Source organism: Hemitrygon akajei, chromosome 18, assembly GCF_048418815.1.
Source record: "Hemitrygon akajei chromosome 18, sHemAka1.3, whole genome shotgun sequence".
In the NCBI taxonomy this organism is placed as follows: Eukaryota; Metazoa; Chordata; class Chondrichthyes; order Myliobatiformes; family Dasyatidae; genus Hemitrygon; species Hemitrygon akajei.
In genome coordinates, this window is record NC_133141.1 from 50226847 (window position 1) to 50251425 (window position 24579).

At 39.8% G+C, this 24579-nt stretch overlaps 1 protein-coding gene across 2 annotated transcripts in view; it reads left to right on the forward strand.

The window, feature by feature from the left end:
* The window catches only part of samd14 (sterile alpha motif domain containing 14), a 164586-nt gene that overhangs the window by 53561 nt on the left and 86446 nt on the right, over positions 1 to 24579 (forward strand). The window contains exon 3 of one of the 2 annotated variants that reach the window (XM_073071659.1): positions 24184 to 24341. The exons of the other annotated variant lie outside the window; for it this stretch is intronic. Coding sequence (XP_072927760.1) covers positions 24184 to 24341 — 158 coding nt within the window. The remainder of the gene's footprint in view (positions 1 to 24183; positions 24342 to 24579) is intronic. 2 annotated transcript variants of the gene reach the window in all.

Genomic DNA, 24579 nt, shown 5'->3' on the forward strand with positions numbered 1-24579 from the left:
GAGGTCACCGCACTTAGAGTATTGTGTTCAATTCTGGTCACCTCATTATAGGAAGGATGTGGAAACTCTGGAGAGGGTGCAGAGGAGATTTACCAGGATGTTGCCTGTTTTGGAGAACAAGTCATATGAAGCAAGGTTAGCAGAGCTGGGACTTTTCTCTTTGGAGCGTAGAAGAATGAGAGGGGACTTGATAGAGGTCTACAAGATTATGAGAGGCATAGATGGGGTGGATAGCCAGTACCTGTTTCCCAGGGCACCAATAGCAAACACCAGAGGGCATATGTACAAAATTAAGGGAGGGAAGTTTAGGGGAGACATCAGGGGTAAGTTTTTTACACAGAGGGTTGTGAGTGCCTGGAATGACTTGCCAGGGATGGTGGTGGAGGCTAAAACATTAGGGGTATTTAAGAGCCTCTTGGACAGGCACATGGATGAAAGAAAAATAGAGGGTTATGGGGTAGTGTGGGTTTAGTACATTCTTTAAAGGATTATATGGGTCAGCACAACATGGAAGGCTGAAGGGCCTGTACTGTGCTGTCGTGTTCTATGGTTCTATGGTTCATCTCTGTGTGACTCCAGACCCATCAATATGGATGACTCTTAACTGGTTCCTCAGTTCAGGGCTAATTTATGTTGGACAATAAAAGCCAGTGTTCTGAGGTATTTCCAGTGATGAGTAATGTGCCACCAAGAAAATAAACATTGCTGGTTTGAAGAACCATCTGGTCAGACCAGACAGAAGGGTGTTTAAGTGTGTTGTTATAGGGATCCGCAATAATAGTAAATCAGCATTTCAGTAACAGTGAAATATTTTTGGTCATAGGTTCTTCATTACACTATAAGGAACAGAAAGACATATTAAAAATGTTGAAATCAAAATTTAATCATTTTATTCCCAGGATGAAATAACTGAACTGAAATGGTAAAACCAAGAACAGTCACCAAAAACAAGTGAAATTAATATGAACTTCAAAGCTCAAACTTTTTATCAAGGTTTGTATATCATATACAACCTTGTGATTCATCTTCTTGCAGGCACCCCCAAAACAAAGAAACACAATAGAATCCATGAAAACCCACACACAACAAATGTGCAAAAGAGGCCAAATCATGCAAGTAGTAAAATAAACAAATAGTATCAGTGCTGAGAATGTAAGATATAGGAGCAGAAGTAGACCATTCAGCCCATCGAGTCTGCTCTGCCATTCCATCATGGCTGACTTATTATCCCTCTTTAAGACCATAAGACAAAGGAGTAGAATTAGCTCTGAGGTGAGTGGAGCCGTTCCAGGAGCCTGATGCTGAAAACAGAAAATTAATTTGCAGACTATAATTTGAAAGATATCCTTGCTTTAAGGTGCATTTGCTTTACTGCCTCCAGCTGTCATCAACTTCATCAATATTCACATAGGTGGGTGGCAAATAACTTTTTAAAAATATTTTATAGCTGTATATTAGTGACCATGTGAGAATGTTTCCAATAATTGGTTAGTAGATGAAGTGTAGAGACTGCCAGATGATGGATTTCCTTTTATCAGGGTCAAGTCAAGAACCCATTACTAAGACCTTATTTGACAGAACTTAAATTGAGTACCAATCACATATATACAGCCGCCTGCCCACACTGCAATAATGATGCACTGTGAGCACCCAAAATGTTGGATCAAAAACATAAAGGAAGGAGAAGGAAAGACTTGTATTTCTCTAACCCTTCTCACACCTTTGATGACCTTACATATTATTTTGGTGATTAGGAATATCTCTCCTACTCCTCATCTTTTACCTCCATTTTAGAGAGAAGGGAGTTTAAGCATCTTATACAAAGGACAGCAGCTCCACCAGTGTGACACTCCTTCACTAATCAGTCCAGAGTTTGGTGCTCTAGTCTCTGGAATGAGATTTAATTTTTTTTTGTAATTTATTTTTTTATTGAAGTTCATCAAACAAACATTTCCATAAGATGTATTTCAGACATTGTACATATATATCATATAATCATATATATCACAAATCTCCACAAAGTATTTATCTGAGGTATACACTTATAGAAAAGAGTGGAAAGAAAAAACAAGCAAAAGGAAAGAACTATGTACAAGCAGGGAGTGATCTTTTTTTTTACAACAGATTCATTGATTTGTGAGAATAAAATTAGGCCTATGAGGCATTACGTAGTTAAAGCATTTTTCCCAGTATGAATCAAATTGTTCCAGCTTATGATTAACAGATGCTGTTACCTTCTCCATTTTGTAAATGGCCATTGTAATTTCCATCCATGTATTTAAAGTTGGGCTCTCCTGTGATAACCATTTCCTAGTAAGCCTTTTTACCAGCCACCAACAGTATATTCATTAAATATTTATCTCTTTTCAACCATTCTAATGGTAAGAATCTACCAACTGAGCAACAAGAAATAGTCTCAAAAACATTTAAACCATTGGCAGCCAAAATAATGAGAAAACTGGAAATAAAGCATCTCAACTCAGTTATTTTCAAGAAAACAATATAAGAATGATCAGAGATGAAATAACTTCAATACTGACTCTTTTCAGAACTGGATGGAAATGGTCAATTTGATAATGTGTTGGTTGTAAGATACATATGCTCATGACTGGAAATTGAGGGGTATGCCTTCATATCAAAGTTCACAATTCTTTGGCTTCTGAACTCTGTCATGGTTTATTCATGTAAAAGTACTCTGGTATACATTACGACAATGCAATATATACCCATAAAGGATGGGTGATACGATTCACAGTGATGAATGGCAAACTCTCAAATTAAATCCATGATTTAATCAGAAGCACTATAGGACCATGTGATCTGAACGGCAAAGGTCATCATGTTTTATTCATGGTAACTTGCAGAGTCAATATATATAATAAATTTGATATCTTGCAGATTAGTGTAGGTATGCATAAATATAGCGGCCTAATGTTCATCCACTGTAGAGGGAAGCGAAAGGGACATATTTTCCAGTCTGTTATTATAGATGTGATGTATGGTATGCAAGTTTAATAAATAATTGCTGATGGAAGGACTTGTAATTGAGTGTAAAGAATGGGGAGAATAATATCCATTCATTACTTTGATATATAGGTTGATGCAGTCAACAGTTATTGATGATAATAGTATACAAATAGCCCAAATCTGGGACTCTTCCTCTGGTAACCTCCACCACTCTTCCAGGGTGTCTGCAACTGAGCAGCATCCTGTGTGTGAAAGTCATTGGCCTGGCAGCATTTTCAACATGCACTCTTTTTTTATTGCTGCTGCTTCTAACAATTAAGTCAAGAGCTTAAAATGGAAATGGCAAGGCTTTAATGATTTCTACAGACTAAATTACAACAGAGCCCTGAGCTGCAGGATAAGTTGATTAAAAAATCAATGTAAAAGGTTAAACAATAGCTCTAATGTAGTCACACCTGCTCAAGAGCACATGACTATCTTTTCAAAGTTCAAAGTAAATTTATTATCAAAGTACATATATGACACCATATACAATCCTGAGGCTCGTTTTCTTGCGGGCATACTCAATAAATCTATAAAATAATAACCATAACAGAACAAGGAGAAACTGCCCAACTCCGGTGTTCAACCAGAGACCAGAACCCAACAAACTGCAAACACAAAGAGAAAGAAATAATAACAATAAATAAATAAACAAGCAATTAGCACTGAAAACACGAAATGAGGAGTCCTTGAAAGTGAGTTCATTGGTTGTGGGAGCATTTCAATGATGGGGCAACTGAAGTTGAGTGAAGTTATCTCTTTGGTTCAAGAGCCTGATGGTTGAGGGGTACTAACTGTCCCTGAACCTGGTGGTGTGAGTCCTGAGGCTCCTGCACCTTCCTCCTGATGACATCAGCGAGAAGAGAGCGTGTCCTGGGTGGTGGGGGTCCCTGATGATGGATGTTGCTTTCCTATGATAGCGTTTCATGTAGATGTGCTCAGTAGTGGGGAGGGCTTTACCTCTGATGGATTGAGCCGTATCCGCTACTTTTTGGTAGCTTTTGGGAAAGTTTTCTCCAACATACAGACAGATGGGAACTAATTACTATTCCTTCTAAATCTAAGATGTCAATTGATGCTTCAATCAAATTTTCATCTCAACAGATCCAGGTTTTGAATGATAACTATGATATTGTGTAAATGATGCCACATATTCTACGTAAATCAATAATAATGATAATAAAAATAATTATAGACAATATCATAACAATAACCACTGCAGGGTTCCAGCTCTACAAAACCCTTAGTTAAATATAAAGAATGAAGTACACTTATACTCTCAAATATATAAACAAGATACTGTTTTTACCTCCCCCCAGAACCCAACGTTTTATATAAGAATAAAACAAAGTTGGGAAGTATTCCAGGTCTAAATGCATTCACACACCAAAAAAACATGAGCCTACTGTATATTGCACCGATTTTACTTTTTTTTTGAGGGGGGAAGAAGTAGGTTAAATAATGGAAAATTAGTTTAATCTGAGACACAGAGATTCCTCTGTTCTTGTCAGTATTAAAAAGTTACAGAATGGAATGTATCAATAAATATTGTCTCAGTTTGGATCGAAACTGTTGTAGTGTGGCATGTACAGGCGAATTGAGGTGGCGGGGACCAAGTCGAAAATGAGGGACGAGCCAATGTTTGGCCATTGCTGGAGTGGACATGGAGCAATTTGAAGCGGCATATCTGAGGTGAGGCAAGGCAGCGTAGAGGCAGCAGGGCCTGGGCCCGAGGGCAATCGATGAGCTAATGTTTGACCGACTTAATTGCCGGGCCAATTTGGAAAGGTTGAGTACAGGCTGAACTGAGAACACAGGTCCCGAACCCAAGAGCATATCAAAGGGACAGGGCCCCGGTCTGAGAGTGAGGAACGAGCTGAGGTTTGGCCGATTTAAGTGCTGGGCCAGATTGAAAAGGTCAGGGTGTCAAGGCTCCTGGACCAGCTGCAGCGATGAACTGGCTTCGTGGCTATGAGCTCACTTTTATGAATTTCAGTTCTGAATGTTATTTGCTTACTTTCTACTTTTGCATGATTTGTTCTTTTTTCTGGCACATTGGGTGTTTAACAGTCTTTTCTTTTTGATGGGTTCTTTTGGGTTTCTTTGTGTTGTGGCTGCCTGTAAGGAGATGAATCTCAAGGTTGTATATTATTTACATACTTTGATAATAAATGTACTTTGAACTTTGAACTTTATAAGAAGAAATACACAGATGCAAAAAGATAAACTACTGGAGGAACTCAGCAGGTTAAGCAAGGTGTGGGGAAGTTCATCCTGTCAGGTGAGGTGGGGGAGGGTGCAGTTTCGATCAGACACTGGTTGATGATAGGTGGAAATGTGAAGTGAAGGGTGATGGAGCCACCTGAGGCAGGGAGACAGGCTGGAAGGTGATAACGGGGAAAGGGAGAGAGGGGAAGAAAAGGTGAACAAAGGGAGAGAGAATCTAAGTGGACTAGAAGGAGTAGAGGAACAACACTTCACATTTCACTTGGGTATCTTACAATAATGTGAATATTGAATTTTCTAATGTCAGGAAATCCACATCTCCTCTGTTCCTTCTCCCTTTGGATCCCTCTCACTTTGTTTACTTTTTCCATTCTCCCTTTTGCATCCCCCCCCCACACACCCCTCATACCTAGAATTATTATCCCCTCTCCCTTCCTCACCAGGCCCCATGTGTCCATCACCCGCACACCGATCTACACCTCTTATCCCTGTCCATTATGTTTTGTAACTCCATAAATTGATCTAAAGAAAAACACAGGACACTGGGAGAAATGTGTACTCTTCATTTTCACTTTAAGCGAGACACGCACTTAAGACACAGTGGTGTAATGACTTATACCATTCACATACTTGCATATAACCCATAATCAATTATTTAAACAACAAAGAATGCTTAATCAAACAATATATTTATGATATTACTCAAATATTACAAAACTCCTCTCTGCTTAGCTATAAACTCCAACTCAATATAGAATGCATCTTAACTATATACACAGTATACAATATAATACAACTACAATATAGACATCCATAGCATAGTCAATTTTAAATTGTCCCATTCAGTCCTAAGGCTTTCTCACCCTTGCGGGGTAACATCTTTCCTGACTGGGGCGGGGATTCACTCTGCTTGGTAGGAGAGACTTGTGGCTGTGAAACCATCTCATGTTGTGAGGTCTTCTTCATGGTGGTTGTTGGGGTTGACTCTGGGACAGCAGGAAATGGTTCTGACAGCTCTGGATACCTTTCTTCTGGGCATGTTGGCATCCCGAACAGTGTATGTCAAGCTGCTCCATCTGTTGATCTGTCCCAGACCACCAGACAAAGCTTCAACTCAGCGTTTTCATTTTGATCACACCGAAATGACCAGCAGGTAGCTCCTCCAACATTTTAGCTGTCACTTTAACTCTCAATCTCCACATAAGGCAACCCTCATCAAGGGCAAGTTCATCCCGGTGTTGGTAAAAATGGGGGAACTGGAGTTTCTGCTGCACGTTGCAGCCATTTTATGTTGCTATGTAGACCTGAGACAGTAAGGGGTCTTTTCTGGTTTCTCTTTGGATTCTCTCTGTCATAATAAGGAGACTTTTGATTTGCATTAGGGAGAATACATCAAGAGGAATGTCCTCTTTTGTATATTTTTCAGGTATTTCCTTTTCCAAGGGTAAACAGGATAATCCATCAGCACTTCCATGATTAATCATCCTTTTGAATTTGATCTTATAATTGTGTACTCCAAGAAACAGAGCCCATCTCTGTATTGGTGCTGCTGCTGTTAGTGGAACACCCTTCTGTGGATTGAAAATGGACACTCGTGGTTGATGATCAGTAATGAGGGTAAATTCTCACCCATACAAGTACTGGTTGAAATGTTTTACACCCAAACCAGACTCAGGGTCTCTCTGTCAATTTGTGCGTAGCTTTTCTCTGCAGCAGTAAGGGAACGTGACTATGGGGCATTCACTTCCATCACTCGTAACGTGCAACATGACTGCACCTGTACCACAAGGCCAGGCGTCACAGACAAGCTTCACTGGACAATGTGGATCGTAATGTGTGTGTACAGTGTCTGACGTCACATTTCCTTTACCTTTTGGAAAGACACCTCACACAGCTTTATCCATTGCCATTTCTTCCCAATCTGTAGTAATGAGTTCAAAGGGTGGAGCACAGTCGCCATGTTTGGCAGGAACCTGTTGTAGTAATTGACAAATGCTAAAGAGGACCATAACTGTGACACGTCCCTTGGCCTTAGGGCATCGACCAGTGCTTAAGTAATCGTTGTGGGTCAAAAGAGTGAGCACAGTAGGTGATGTTTGGTTCAAAGAATTCACACTTGTTGCATTATGCTCTGAGCCTATAATCTTCTGATCTTTTTAACACTGTCTTGAGATTTTGGAGATGTTCCTTGTCATCCTCATTGGTAATAATGATGTCATCCAGTGCCTGGGCAGCCTTTCAGCACCTGGTCCATAGCTTTCTGCCAGAGTGCAGGTGCAGATGCTTCTCTAAAAATAAGCCTATTATAATGATAAAGCCCTTGGTAGGTGTTATGGTGAGAAACACTTTGGACTCTTCTTTCATATCCATCTGTAGGTAGCCCTCAGTTAAGTCCATTATGCTGAAGTGTTTTCCTCCAGAAAGGTTTGCAGAGATATCCTCTATTTTGGGCAGAGGATATTGATCTATTTTCAGTACTGGGTTGATGGTGACCTTAAAATCACCACAGATCCTGACAGACCCATTCTTCTTGGCTACTGGGACCAGTGGGGTTGCCCATGGACTCCACTCAACCTTGGAAAGAATTCCTTCAGCCTCCATGTGATCTAGATCACTGGCTATTTTATCACGGATGGTATAAGGAACAGGATTGGCTTTGTAAAACATGGATGTGATATTTTCATTTAACACTATTTTACCCTTGATATGTTTGAGTTTTCCAGTGCTATCCTTGAACACTGCTGTGGCATCACCCAGTACCTTCCTTAATTCATTTTCAGTTGAATCTATTACAGGGGATGTGGCATGCAAATGGTGGATGGATCTCCAATCAAGTTGTAGTTGTCTCAGCCAATGCTGGCCCTCCTGTTTTTGCCACATACAAGCCCAATGTGGATTTTTGTTTGTTGTACATAATTTCACTGTTATAAATGACCTTTCCACAGGAGTTATCTTTTTTTCCCAGTGTAAGTTCTTTATTGGATATCTGCAGGCTTCAGTTTAGTATCTTTGAAATGCTGTTCAAACTCGTGTTGTGGTATGACTGAAACAGCTAAACCAATGTCCAATTTCATTTTAATTAATGTGTCATTCACTTCAGGTGTCAGTCATATTGTTTGTCCCCTGTTAGTTTTCATAATGTAAATCTCAAGGCTACTCAGTCCTGTGAGACTTTCATGATTATCAGATTTTTCATCAACAGCTTGCAGATTGGTGCTCATTTTACCTTTATCTCTTCCCTGTGCAGTCCATATATTTTTGTCTGCCCAACATGCTTTTCTTATGTGTCCTATTGTTGCAATAAACCTACATTTTGTCTGATGTATGTGAGCCCCTGCCACAATAGCAACACAATTTGTTTGGCCAGGCAGGTTTCAGTTTAGATATTGCAATTTTATTCACACTCACTTTCATTCCTGACTGCAACTCAATTGCTTTCATTTTTGACTGCAACTCATATCTGTTTCCATTGATACAGCTGTTTCAACTTTTCTTTTAATGTAAGTTGTGCTTCAGTTAGGAGCTATTGTTGAATGCTTTCTTGTAAGATCCCACAAATGAAACAATCTCTCAACGCATCATTAAGTATATCACTGAACTGACAATACAGTATTCAGACAGTTTCTTCAATTCAGCCATATGTGTTGAAAAGGACTCCCCTTCCTTTTGATTCCGCAAATGAAACCTAAAGTATTCTGCAATCAAGAACGGTTTCAATTCTCAATATTCCTGGATCACTTTCACAATGTCAGCAAAGCTCATTTTGGCTGGTTTGTTGCAGCTGTCAAACTTCTGAGGAAACCATAGGCTCTTCTTTCCAATGCACTCAGAAACACTGGCACTTGTTTCTCATTGGCTATTTCATTAGCTTTAAAATACTGCAGAATTTGTTCCATATACAGCAGCAAATTATCTTTTTTTATGGTTATTACCACCCGGTACTCACTATTTAAGAAACTGCCAATTTGTATTCTGCCTTTTTTAAAACTCTATCATCTTTCTCCTCATGCGAACAAAAAACTGTGTTATGATTTTTTTTAAAGACTTGCACATCTCGTTGCTCTTCAAAGGTAGGTAATCTCCTAAGATTTATTTTAAAACTTACTCGTCACCACTGTTATGTTTTTAACTCCAAAACATAAAACTAATTGAAAGGAAAACAAGGAAGTTCAGAATGCATGTCTAACTTCAAGGCATGCCCATCTGATGTGGTGGTGTGATGACATGTGCCATTCACATACTTTTACACATAATCTATAATGAATTACAAACGTATTTAAATGAACAAGAATGATTAATCAAATAATATATTTACAAAATTACTAAAATATTAATTAAATATTAAGTTCACAATATTATGGTTTGATGCCTGGGGATAGTAGGAAATGTGCAACAGTCAATATACACCATTGTCAGATACCTATTCTTGAACATTCTGTTCTAAATAGTGGGAACCATTGTTAGATTGTATTTTGAGAAGATCTCCATAAACTGCTCAAGGATGATGTCTTAATCCACCTTCACAAAAGGAATGGCCATCAGAGCAGATTTCAACCATGAATTAAAAGTATTAGTATCTCTGGAGGTCTCTGAAAGTGTCAGATGATGATTGGAAGATCTGGCCACAGCCCAAAATCGTCATCACTCATCTGTCCTTCCTGATTACTTGGTGAATCACTTCTGCACATTCTTTATTGCTACCACATCCTTCCTGTAGTGTGGTGATGAGAACTGTACACAAGTGCAGGCAAACCAATGTTTTGTAAAACTGCAACTTTAAATCCCAACTTTTATACTCAATGCCTTAGTCTATGAATGCAAGCATGTTGAATGCCCTTTTCACCACTGTCAGGGAGTTAATACATTTAAACCCATGGTCTCTCAGTATATCAAAGCTCCTAAGGTCGTTGCCATTTACTCCAGTCATCCTACCAAGATCTTACTTCCTAAGGTGCATTGCTGCACACTTGCTTGGATTAAATTCCATCTGCCACCAATCCATCCAATTGTCCAGCTAATCTATGCCCTTCTTTGTTGTTTATAGTTTTGCCTAATTTCAGTTGCCTGCAAACTTACTAATCAGAACCACTTACATTGTCACTCAGGTTATTCATATACTACATATACTGCAGTCTAGGATGTAGGACCTTGTCAAAAACCTTACTGAACTCCATAAAAACCTGCCTAGTACTCTGACGAGAGAGAGAGAGAGAGAGAGAGAGAGAGAGAGAGAGAGAGAGAGAGAGAGAGAGAGAGGAGAAAAAACACGAGAAAAAACACGCTAGGGTGTGCTCATTATTTGCCAACATGGAGCTCAGAGCCAGCTTGTAAATCTGGTGGGAACAAAAGACGTTGGGAATGGCAAGGGTGGAGTATCATGGGAGGTGTGTGGGACAGGTGCCAGCGTGGGGGGTGGTGTAGGTGCAGACACACACAGCCCTGAGACACCAGGCAAGATCATTTGATTCCAAAAAATTGGTTTATTGATCATTACAGAATGTCTCTCTGGTGCTTTCTCTCCCTTCTCCTTTTCCCAACCATGATTCCTCTCTCCCTGCCCCCTTCCCACTCTCAGTCCACAATAGAGACCCAGATCAGAATCAGGTTCATCATCATTCACGTGTCTTGAAATTTGATTATTTTTTTGTATCAGCAGCAGTACAGGGCAGTACAGAGAACTACTACAGTATTACGCAAACATCTTAGGCATTCTAGCTGTATATATGTGCCTAAGATGTTTGCACAGTACTGTATTTGATGTATTATTCATACATTCCAAAACTCAATTATATTTGAAATATTTGGGAAATCCTTGCAGCCTTTGCTTTGGCTAATAATTCCAGAGTCAATTCATGAGCATCTCATGAAATGCATCTGACAATTGACATTGGGGGACATTTGCATGACAATTCCTATCAGGCCATCATACATCATAGATGATTGCCTTTCACTGATCGGCTGTAGTTCCAAGTTCTGCTTTGACATGAAAGTAGTTTGACCTGTCCAAATATAAAGAACAGTTGACTGGTGTTTTGTTGATATCATTACTTCAGTAGGGTGTGTTCAGCCACAGATCAGCAGCTAATGGAGGCCAGGTGAAAGGGCACAGGAGAGTTTGCAATGGTCGTCTCAGAAAAAAGTACATTCACCATCCTGCTCTAATGACTATATCTGATCCCAAATGCTGTGAGAGTGCAGGAGCTTGAAGTCAAGGACAGCTGGTTCCCAGGAGCTGTTTGGATAATTGCCAGCTATTGTACAGAGCATTGTTGTTATAGCAGTACGGGAGCTGATTTCAGTATAGGAAATGCTCTGCTCTGCTAACAGGCTTACGATTCAGAGATACTTTGATTTTGACATTGGCTTGAATCAATGACTGGTGTCTAATGGGCACAGGAAATAATACCAGTGATTAAAAAGAGAAGCAATAGAATCACCCAAAATTAATCCTCTGGGAAAAGTGTTGGAGTGAATTGCAAACAGCAGCTTGCTCTTCTGAGCCTTCCCAGTTTTCCCAGGTGGACTGAGGAAGGGGAGGCACTGTAGCTCAGCAGATTCATGTATGCTGGCCGTGCAGCCAGGAGGGACATCCAGAATTCTCTGGGGATTTTTCACTGTACGGTAGCAAATAAATCCAAGAGTTAAAAATTTAAAGCCTAGGCCAGGGCTTGTGGTGTTTATTTCAGAGCTATCTCAGAGGAATTGTCCATGACCCATCATATAAATACTATTGCGAAGAAAGCACGACAGCGCTTCTACTTTCTCAGGAGTCTGTGGAGGTTCAGCATGTCATTGAAAACCTTAGCAAACCTCTATAGATGTTGGTGGAAAGTGTGCTGACTGGCTGCATTACGGCCTGGTATGGGAACACCAATGCCTTTGAGTGGAAATTCCTACAAAATATAATGGATTCATCCCAGTTCATCACAGCTAAAACCCTCCGGACCATTGAGCACATCTACATGAAATGTTGTCATAGAAAAGCTGCATCCATCATCAAAGATCCTCACTACCCAGGCCATGCTCTTTTCCTGCTGTTGCCATCAGGTAGAAGGTACAAGTGCCTCAGGACTCGCACCACCAGGTTCAAGAACAGTAACTACCCTCAACCATCAAACCATCAGGCTCTTCAACAAAAGTGGATAACTACACTCATCTACGGAGATGTTCCCACAATAAATGGTCTCACTTTAAGAACTTTTTATCTTGTTAGTTCATTCTCTCATTATTTATTTCTATTTATTTATGTTTCTATTTGCAGTTTGTTGTCTTCTATGCTCTTGCTCCTTCACTGATCCTGTTTACAATTACTATTCTGTAGATTTGCTGAGTATGCCTACAGGAAAAAAGAATCTTAGGGTTGTATGTAGTGACATGTATGTATTCTCATAATAAATTTCACTTTGAACTTCTTTGATTTTTGAAATAAATGTCACCATGTATTTACAGCAGAGTGACGTAAAGTTCCTACTTTCTGAACAAAGCTGCTTCAGAATTAAAATTGAGCATGCCTTGTTCATTATCAGATGTATTAATTTGTACTTAGCCAGCTGAAAGCCATGCCAGAATATAGGTTCTTTTGGGTCTAATCCTTAGTATATTTTATTCAACAAATATAGTTGTCATTTGATTCAAGAAACTGGGCATTGTCAAGGTTTATTTTTGTCAAGTGTTGATCAGTCATGTTATAAATATTTCATCTGGGATATCAACCACAAAGAAATTGATGGCTATACTCTGGTGGAAATTACTCTGTCTAGCAACAGCAGTAGCTCCGTGTTAAAATGTAACATTGGAATCTCTTGATGGCTCAGTGAACCTATCCAGTGAGTATCCAGCATATCTGATAGATAGATAGATAGATAGATAGATAGATACTTTATTCATCCCCATGGGGAAATTCAACTTTTTTCCAATGTCCCATACACTTGTTGTAGCAAAACTAATTACATACAATACTTAACTCAGTAAAAAAATATGATATGCATCTAAATCACTATCTCAAAAAGCATTAATAATAGCTTTTAAAAAGTTCTTAAGTCCTGGCGGTAGAATTGTAAAGCCTAATGGCATTGGGGAGTATTGACCTCTTCATCCTGTCTGAGGAGCTCAGAATCTGAGAGGTCTCAAATTCAATCCCCCAGTTCGTACTTCATGAATAGACTGGGATTATTCCCTCAGGGACTGAGAAGAATTAGAGGAGGCATGGTAGTGTTGTAGTTAGCATAACACTTTACAGTGTCAGCTGTAAGTTCAGACTTCAATTTCCACTGCTGCCTGTAAGCCATTGGTATGTTCTCCCTATGATTGCATATGTTTCCTCTGGGTGCTCCAGTTTCCTCTTGCGTTCCAAAGACACATGGGTTAGGGTCAGTAATTTGTTGGTAGCTATGTTGACACCAGAAGTATGGCAACACTTGTGGGCTGCCCCCAGCACAGCTTCAGACTAACACACACAGATGCAGGAGGAGCTCAGCAGGCCAGGCAGCATCTATGGGGAAGAGTAAACAGTCAAAGTTTCCGGCCGAGACCCCTCAACAAGATCCTGATGTCCTGATGAAGGGTCTTGGCCCAAGACATCGACTGTTTACTCTTTTCAATAATAGACAATAGACAGTAGGTGCAGGAGTAGGCCATTTGGCCCTTCTAGCCAGTACCGCCATTCACTGTGATCATGGCTGATCATACACAATCAGTACCCCGTTCCTGCCCTCTCCCCATATCCCTTGACCCCACTATCTATAAGAGCTCTATCTAACTCAATAGATATTTCCATAGATGCTACCTGGCCTGCTGAGTTCCTCCAGCACTTTTGTGTGAGTTGCTTTGGATTTCCAGCCTCTGCAGTTTTTCTCATGTTTGTGTACAGCTTCAGACTGTTGTTCTTTGGTCTATCTTCACTAGGGAAGACACAAACAATCTCCCAGATGTAATAGTGGCCAGAGGACCTAGGGTAATGGAGGAACTGAAAGAAATACACATTAGGCAGAAAATGGTGTTGGGTAGACCGATGGGACTGAAGGCTGATGGTCTGCATCCTAGGGTACTTAAGGAGGTGGCTCTAGAAATCATGGATGCATTGGTAATCATTTTCCAATGTTCTAAAGATTCAGGATCAGTACCTGAGGATTGAAGGGATATGTTATCCCACTTTTTAAGAAAGGAGGGAGAGAGAAAACAGGGAATTATAGACCAGTTAGCCTGACATCAGTGGTGGGGAAGATGCTGGAGTCAATTATAAAAGATGAAATAGCGGCACATTTGGATCGCAGTAACAGGATCGGTCCGAGTCAGCATGGATTTATGAAGGGGGAAATCATGCTTGACTAATCTTCTGGAATTTTTTGAGGATGTAACTATGAAAATGGACAAGGGAGAGCTAGTGGATGTAGTGTACCTGGACTTTCAGAAAGCCTTTGATAAGGTCCCACATAGGAGATTAGTGGGCAAAATTAGAGCATATGGTATTGGGGGTAGGGTACTAACATGGATAGAAAAGTGGTTGACAGACAGAAAACAGAGTAGTGATTAACGGGTCCTTTTCAGAATGACAGGCAGTGACTAGTGGGGTACCGCAAGGCTCGGTGCTGGGACCGCAGCTATTTACAATATACATTAATGATTTAGATGAAGGGATTAAAAGTAACATTAGCAAATTTTCAGATGACACAAAGCTGGGTGGCAGTGTGAAATATGAGGAGGATGTTAGGAGAATGCAGGGTGACTTGGACAGTTTGGGTGAGTGGGCAGATGCATGGCAAATGCAGTTTAATGTGGATAAATGTGAGGTTATCCACTTTGGTGGCAAGAACAGGAAGGCAGATTACTATCTGAATGGTGTCAAGTTAGTTCGATTAGATTAGATTAGATTGTGAAGACACTCAGTCCTCGTTTATTGTCATTTAGTAATGCATGTATTAAGAAATGATACAATGTTCCTCCAGTATGATATCACAAAAACACAAGACAGACCAAGACTAACTGACAAAAACCACATAATTATAACATATAGTTACAACAGTGCAAATCAATGCCGTAATTTGATATGGACAAACCATGGACACGGTAAAAAAAAGTCTCAAAGTCCCCGATAGCCCATCACCTCACGTAAACGGTAGAAGGAAGAAGAACTCTTCCTGCCATGAACTTCCAGCGCCGCAAAACTTCCCAATGCAGCCTCTGTCATGTGTTAAAAGATTGGAGCGACTGGGCTTGTATACACTGGAATTTAGAAGGATGAGGGGGGATCTGATTGAAACATATAAGATTATTAAGGGATTGGACACACTAGAGGCATGTTCCCGCTGACGGGTGAGTCCAGAACTAGAGGCCACAGTTTAAGAATAAGGGGTAGGCCATTTAGAGAGTTTTAGGCCATTTTCACCCAGAGAGTTGTGGATCTGTGGAATGCTCTGCCTCAGAAGGCAGTGGAGGCCAGTTCTCTGGATGCTTTCAAGAAAGGGTTAGATAGAGCTCTTAAAGATAGCAGAGTCAAGGGCTATGGGGAGAAGGCAGGAAGGGGGTACTGATTGTGGATGATCAGCCATGATCACATTGAATGGTGGTGCTGGCTTGAAGGGCCGAAGGGCCTACTCCTGCACCTATTATCTATTGTCTATTCCAAACAGTGAATTTTACTGTATGTTTCAATGTTTTGATGTACATGGTGATTCCACTGAAACCTTAAACTCTGAGAGTTTCTGACAGGATGCTGTGCCCTCTGGCTGGAAAGTCTTGAACTAGGAGCAGAATCTTGCAAAAAGTGGGTTATCTTTTCAGGACTGAGGAGGGGAGCAATGAGGGTTGTGGAACTCTCTACCAGAGAGGGATGCTCAGGTCTTGCTGCATTCATGGCTTATTTGTCTTCTAGGGGAATTGTGCAGGGAAGTGGAACCAATGTCTAGGATTAGCCATAATCTTACTGAATAATGAAGCAAGCTTGAGGACTCACAGAAACTCTTTCAGATACTTTTGAATTCCTTTTAAACAAGCTGCTTGAATTTATTGCTGCATTTCACATGAAAGATAAAACAGTCAATAGGATCCTCGGAACACTTGAGTAAGTTACTGAAAATACTACTGCACCTAGAGGTGATACAGTGCCTTGTAAACTGCAATCCATTACTCCCCAGTAGGACACATCCACAAACCAAACTTTTGTTCTCCTACTGCATATCAAGACCAAAGATCTATTCATTAGCTTGGTCTATCCAAACATCAACCATATAACAGGGAGCAGTAGGTTTACAAGATTTTTTTCTAAACTATATTCCAGAAATTAGCACCAAATTAGCATCTTGCAGGGAACTTGCTCCAATTTCTTTCATGGCTGCACAGAATCACAAAGTGGGTAAGGAGTTATGATTGTCAGTATTGTGATTTGCTGAGTGATTATGGATTGAGGTGGTGAACAATTTCTAGAGCACAGGAGAACTACGAGATCATAACCTCTATGTCTCAGAGGGAACTGAGGGTAGTGGTTCTTAATGGGCAATCTATTCCAAATAATGGATGGAAGTGGTTGGTCACAAATGGGAGTAGGCACCACATATCTGACAGATGATTGGATATCAGGGCTTTGGAGGTGAACACCTGTGTGAAACATTTGTGACCAGAAGAGTTGGGGCAGTCCTGTGATGCCTGGAATTTGTAGCTGTGGTTTGTCTACCTTCTGTGCTAGCCTTCCAACAGGGGTTTAAATAAGTGCCATCAGCTCAGCTTGGGATTGAATTTGCTGCCTCCCTCCTGTTGTTTTTTTTGTATGCACACACGTCAGTTTTGCAGCAGTGATATCAAATAGGGCTGGATGATTGATGTTATTGCTGTGTGCCCAGCAGGCAGAGAACTCCAATTCAGTTTCTCAGTCCACCAATGTATTTCACAATCAATTGCATCTCTAAATCAATTGCATAGCACATAAAAGACATACTTTACCCAATTGAATTTCCAGGCTAGAGAATTCCCAACTATATCCGTGATGTATTGTTTTTGTATATCTTCAGTCAAATTATTTGAAAACTTCAAAATAATCTTGCTAAAAGGAACTGAGATCTTGAAGTGTTATTTCAATTATTTTTTTTATTTACTCTCTGCCTTAAGGCTAGATACTGCATAAACTCAATAGACAGTTTGAGGTCTGACTCTTAGTGACTTATGATTGATCAGAACCCCTCATTTGAGATTTGCTTTGGTACGTATCTGTATTCACACCCTACTTTTACTTTTTTAATATTTCATAGAATACTTTCTACTTCAAACTTAGTTCCTGTTGTGATTGTTTAAATTCAAACTTGTCTGTTGATGTTACCAAATTTGAAAGCAATTGCTATGAAGTGGATTGTAACTTACTGTAAAAGTTTTCAGGTTTTGGGAGGGAAGATTGTTGTCAATCTTTCACCCAGGTGGAACAGGCAATGTCTCACATGGATCTCTTAGCGAGAGTGCTACAGTAACATCAATTATCGAAAAGATACTCATTTCCTTGAAGTATGCAAACCTAGCCTCAGTCATTACCGGGAATTCATCACCACCATGGAGTAGGTTGATGTGTTGTTTTGTCCTGTAACAGCCAAAGACATGGAAATTTCTAGCCCTGTCACCTGCACCATTTCTTCTCATGATTGTAATGAACAGAACACGTACTATTAAAAAGACCGATGGAAGTCAAGTAACCAGACTAATTTGTAACTATTATCAGAGTGTCACCAAGGAACATAGATTTCCATTCTCTGTCTTTCTACTATTTATTTCATTTACCATTGAACACACTTTATCACACGTCTTGGAATGTAAATCCCTTTTCTCAGCTGAATTGTTAAATTCAGGGCAAACATGAGATTTCTACAGAAGGCCACGATAACTAATATCATGCTTCTAATGATGCTAGTTATGACTACTTCTTATTTAGTATACAAACCAAATCTCTTTCCCTGTAGAAATCCTGGTTTGGGATTTTGCTGGATATAATTTTAAAGTGAATATTTATACACATGCATAAATTTATGATATATATATATATATATATAACACACACTGTATATATATATATATATATATATATCTCCAGTAATCTCCAACTCTCCAGTAACATCTGTATTTTTCAACCATTCTAATAATTCTTTTGATCATGACCTACTTCTCAAGAGGCAAAGCTGGAGGCCTCGTTTATTTCCTTCACTGTCAAGCTCACTTGCCAGATTTGTACCTTTGCCCCTTCTTGAAGATTGTAGCCATGTTAGCACTTTTGAGTCATGTTATTTACAAGAAGTGTGGTGAAATTCCAATAACTGCTGGTCTCAGGAACTGCAAGCACATAATGTTCTTCTTCAGGCCAAAGTGTACCCATTACATTTAATGGAAGCAAGTTGTTTCTTTCAAGAGAGTATAAATTTTTTGAAAACCCTGTGATTGAAGACAGCTTTTAACCTTTTAGCCTCATGAGCTACTCATTAATCATTGACTTGTGACCTGTAATCAAGTAACAAAAGCCTCAGATTATAATAATAGCTAAATTCAAGATGTTGTGCAGCTTTACTTCAAAACACCTTTCAATTTAGGTAATCTGCTGTACTAGTTGCCAGTTCGTAAAGGCATTTCATCTACCTCAAACTCTTTTAAAACTTGAGCTGTATTTAATGGGTCATTTTATTGTAATATGTTCTGCTCTGGTACATTTACTGTATAAAAAATATTTGGACAGCATGTCATATATGTTTCTTAGCAAGCCCGAGGGAGAACAGAATTGTTTTGTAGTAAAAAATAGAAAATTGGTCTTGTGTTCTGAGAAGGTGGAGACCCATCAGTCAGTCTGAAATTAATTACAGTCATTAATCCAATGAAGCACAGCTTTCTGTGGGGAAGAGCCTGATTGATATTACCAGTCCCTCCTAGCTGGTTCATGTTTTATTTTAACGATACATAACCAGATTCTGATAACGTTAGTTATTTTATGAAGACACAAATGCCAGAGTTTATTAATAGCCTAGTTTCTATTTAGATTGTTACCAAATACCAACAAGTGAACAGTGGCCTCATTATAAATGGCTGCATCTGGTGACAAAGCAAGTCAATAAGGGTAATTACCCTATCAATCACGTTTGGGGACCACACTGCTGTAAGTGACTGAGATTGATTTTACATAAACATACAGACCTACAGATTAGGTGAAGTAGTGGGCCACACAATTTCATAGCCTGCACTACTATTTAATGTGATCGTGGTGGTGCATAGAGGGCAAAATTTTAAGGTGATTGGAGGAAAGTATAGGGGGGTGTCAGAGGTAGTTTTTTTTATAGAGGGAGAGAGGTAAACACATGGAATATGCTGCTGGGATGGTGGTAGAGGTAGATGCATTAGGGAGGCTTAAGAGACTCTTAAATAGACATATGGATGAAGCAAAAATATTTATTCTGTTTGTGCAGATTTGTGAAATTGGGAAAAAATCCACTAATATGGAAGCACTGAAGCTGGTTGGAGAGCTCACATTTGGCACATAATTGCTTTTCTGACCACAGGGAAGTGAGCCAGAAGTTAATAAGCTCTCCCAGTGCCAGGCCATGTGCAGTGGCAGGAATGTCAGCCACAGAAGTGGGTGAAGGATGGAAACATGGTGCTTCCTCCTGGGGCTATCCTCCTTACATGATGATGTGGTCTGACTAACTGACATGCCATGAAGTGTAGCCTGATCAAAGGATCCATGATCATAGCAGACAGCCCAGAACTGATTTGAACTAAAGGACTGTGAATGCAGAAGGGTATGTCACAGATAGGGTCTTCCATGATGCAGGCCATTGAAAAAAATGCAGCTGGCAAACACAGTGAGCAAAGCATTGATGTGGCAATGTAGTGACTTTAATTGCTAAGCCATTTCAAAGTGAAATTACCACCACATTTCTGTGGTCAGGAGTCATGTGTAAATCAAATACTTGTGAATTTTGGTCATAGGTTTTCTTTGAGTGATCGGTGAAGGACAGACTAGTGGATTTTTTTTCTCAATTTCACAAATCTTTGTAGAGCTGAGAAGGGTGAAAAAGTGCAACCCAATAATTGCGGAATCTAGTTTTAATAAAGAACATATAAACACAACAAACTAATGATCTAAAATAAAGCAAAGGAAAATCTGCAGATGCTGGAAATCTGGAGCAACACGTACAAAATGCTGGAGGAACTCAGCCGGCCAAGCAGTGTCTATGGAAAAGAATATAGTCCATGTTTCGGGTTGAGACCTTTCATAAAAGTTCTTGGCCTGAAACGTCGATCAAAATAAAGACTGTAATTCTCAAATTCTCTCACAATAGTTTAGCATTGGAAATGGGAATAGAGGGAACATGTGTTGAGGGACGCCTGACATCATCAGGTGTGTGATTGGTGTTGGTCAGTCATCGACTGCTTTAAGGTGAATCGCATGCTGAAGTACATTGACCAGTTTTCCAATGGATGCAGTTATAGCTGAAAGAGTTTCCTGACAGGACCTACTCTAGCTGAAAACACTTTTATGCACAATTTGTGCAAACGGATCCAATACCTAAACTAATGTTTAGTTCATTAAGGTATATCTTGGCCTTGTCCTACTGTAAATATTGCTCTGGTTTCTTTTGCTCTCTGTTTTACTGTCTTCTCTCTGTTCCTTGGTGCATTGATTAGACTTGGAGTTCAGCTGTGTAGCTGTCAGCTTTACTTCAGGACGATACCCAGGCTGATGTGGCCTTCTTTGCTGAGTCATAAGTGTTACCAGCTACTTGTGTTGTGAATGATCACAGCTGTGCTCAGCTCTGTGTTTCATAGACATGAACAGGTGCACTCTTGGGCTTAAGCTGGTGACCAGAAGCAGTCATCAGTTTTATTTGGAAGCTCTTTTTCTCTCCCTTACTCGGTTTGAACATAAATTGCTTCTTCCATCCTTTTAAGTATCTGAGATGTCATCCATTACCAGTAATATCCCTCTTCTACTTAGCCTGACAGTTTTATCTGTATGAAACATTTCATTCTTTCTCAGCTCCATCCTTAGTCTGCCTTTTGATTGTAACCACATTTCAGTGGTGCTCATAGTATCAGCACAATTTAAAGCCACAAAGAACCTTAAGGCCATTAATTTATACCGGGTGTTTTTTAATGCATCTTGGTTTGTTGTAAGAACCTTTTAGCTTCTCTTAGAATACATTGTATTTTTCCAAATATTTTTAAGGGACTTTATCACAGAAATTTTATGTGATTTGAAATCCCTTCCACTATGGTATCCCCTACAGGGTTTCTGGAACCTGTGACCATCAGGCAGGAGGTCCTGCACCAACAGGTTCAGGAACCCTACAGTCATCAGGGTCCTGAGTCAGCTTAATTCACCACTACTCTGAACTGATACAATAACCTACAGACTCACGTTCAAGGACTCTTTACAATTCATATTTGCGGTATTATTTTTTATTTGCACAGTTTGTCTTTTGCAAAGAACTTGTTTGTCAGTCTTTGTCTGTTCATGTATAGTGCTTTTGTAAATTCTGTTGTATTTCTTTGCAAGAAAATGAATCTCAAGATAGTATACTGTATGGTAACAAATACGTATTTTGAGAATAAATTTACTTGGAAATTTGAACTTTGACCAAGCATCAATGAGTCGTCTTAATCAGTATGGGGAATTCCAAGTGAAAACTGAGTAACATTGCACTGGAAATTTTTACTTGTTTGTTCTGAAGAAGCAGGCAACACCAACAAGATGACTTTATTCAGTTTAACTCTATGTGAGTTATTTTCAAGACCAGAATGGTTGGCAAGGCTGGAGTTTATTGCCCATCTTCATTTCCCATGAATTGAATGGCTTGCTATGATGCTTCAGTTAAAATACCACCACATTGTATTTTCCACCCAGGAACAATAAAGACTTTGGCTATCTGCTCTATCAAGCCTTTCACATAATTTTATATACTTTTATCAGCTCATCCCTCAACCTCTGATGCTCCAGAGAAAACAATCCAAGTTTGTCCAAGCTCTCCTGATAGCTAATATACTCCAATCCAGGCAACATTCTGGAGAGCCTCTTCTCCAAAGCCTCCACATCCTTCCTATAGTGTGCCAACCAAAACTACACACTATACTCCAAAGTGGACATGATAACATAAGACATTGGAGCAGAATTTAGGCCATTTAGCCCATAGAGTCTGTTCCACCAGAAAATCAGGGCTAATTTATTATCCCTCTCAATCCTATTCTCCTGCCTTCTTCCCATAACCTTTGACAGCCTTATTAATCAAGAACCTATCAACCTCCACTTTAAGTACACCTAGTGACTTGGCCCTCTCAACTGTCTGTGGCAATGAATTGCACAGATTTATCACCCTGTGACTGAAGCAACTCCTCATCTCAGTTTTTAAGGGACGTCCTTATATTCTGAGTCTGTGCCCTCTGGTTCTAAGCTCTCCCAATATTGGAAACGTCCTCCCCGTGTTCATTCTATCTAAGACTTTTCAATATTCAGCAGGTTTCAATAAGTGAGATCACTCCCAACCTAAACTGCAGTGAGTACAGGACCAGTGCCATCAAATACTCCTAATATGTTAACTATTTCATTCCTAGTACCATTTTCATAAAACTCCTCTGGACCCTCTATGTGGGTCCCTAATTCTGTTCACAATACTCAAAATCCAGTCTAACCAATGCTTTATAAAGCCTTCTGTTATATTCTAACCATACTGTTACACAGCTGCATCATGGCATGCCTACTTTTATACTCAACGTCCCAACCAATGAAGGCAAGCGAGCACTTTACCGCCCTAATCACTGGTGTTCCCACTTTTTGATAGACAGACATACTTTATTGATCCCGAGGGAAGTTGGGTTTCGTTACAGCCGCACCAACCAAGAATAGTGTAGAAATATAGCAATATAAAACCATAAATAATTAACTAATAATAAGTAAATTATGCCAAGTGGAAATAAGTCCAGGACCAGCCTATTGGCTCAGGGTGTCTGACACTCCGAGGGAGGAGTTGTAAAGTTTGATGGCCCCAGGAAGGAATGACTTCCTATGACGCTCAGTGTTGCATCTCGGTGGAATGAATGTACTCCTGTGCCTAACCAGTACATTATGGAGTGGATGGGAGACATTGTCCAAGATGGCAGGCAACTTGGACAGCATCCTCTTTTCAGACACCACCGTCAGAGAGTTCAGTGTCACCCCCACAACATCACCGGCCTTACGAATGAGTTTGTTGATTCTGTTGGTGTCTGCTGCCCCAGCACACAACAGCAAACATGATAGCACTGGCCACCACAGACTCATAGAACATCTTCAGCATCGTCGGGCAGATGTTAAAGGACCTCAGTCTCCTCAGGAAATAGAGATGGCTCTGACCCTTCTTGTAGACTGCCTCAGTGTTCTTTGACCAGTCCAGTTTATTGTCAATTCATATCCCCAGGTATTTGTAATCCTCCACCATGGAAATTTTTGGAAATTATGGAGTTGCACCCTAAAATTCATCTGGATTAATGTTTTTTTTGTCTGCTAATTCTTATTAGACATGTAGAATAATTATGTTTTATGTGCGTTTGAACTTACTGAAATAATTGAACAAAACTGGCGAAGCTATAGATTTTCCTCTATATCTGAGATTTTCATTAGAGTCATTGAAACTGAATTCCAGAACTGAACTACAATGTACAGTCTGTAAATACCATACTGCATGTTTTGTACAAGTAAGCAAGGACAAATCTTTACCCCACTATCTTTAACTTACCATTCTTGTCCCATAGCAACTAAAACATGATGCCCCCTGACATTCAAATGGAAAACGAATAATCTGTTCCTTTACAGCAGTATTTTGGTTGTAGTTATAAATTTCATATTATCTTCTCCACTCCATAAACTGGGTTTAGTTTAATTCCCCATGGATGGTTTTACATGCTCTCTTATGATTAATACAGTTCTCACTGGCATTAATATATTTAATATTACTGCAGATTTTAATGAGGTGATACCAGAAACAGAAAGACTTGATAGTAGCTTGCAGAAAGCTCGGGCCCAACTGTCTGTTAAGGCAAGACGACAGCGACCTTCTAGGTCCCGACTAAGAGACAGCATAAGCTCCACAGAAGGCGATGACAGCCTGGAAAGAAGGGTAAGTCATTGTTTTGACTGTTGGACTGATAGTAACCCCAACTCCACCCAGTGTAGGTTATTAGCAAAAACAATTTGTGGTTGAGCTCAGCATCTGGTATGTCTGTGTAATTAGCTAAACTCAGACAACCATTCGCAAGTTACTTTAATTGGTTTCAGAAACCTTGGCTAGTGACTGGAGATAATTAGTCATTATTTTCTGTTTCTGTTCGATGAACTGTGAGGTGTTGCAATTTGGA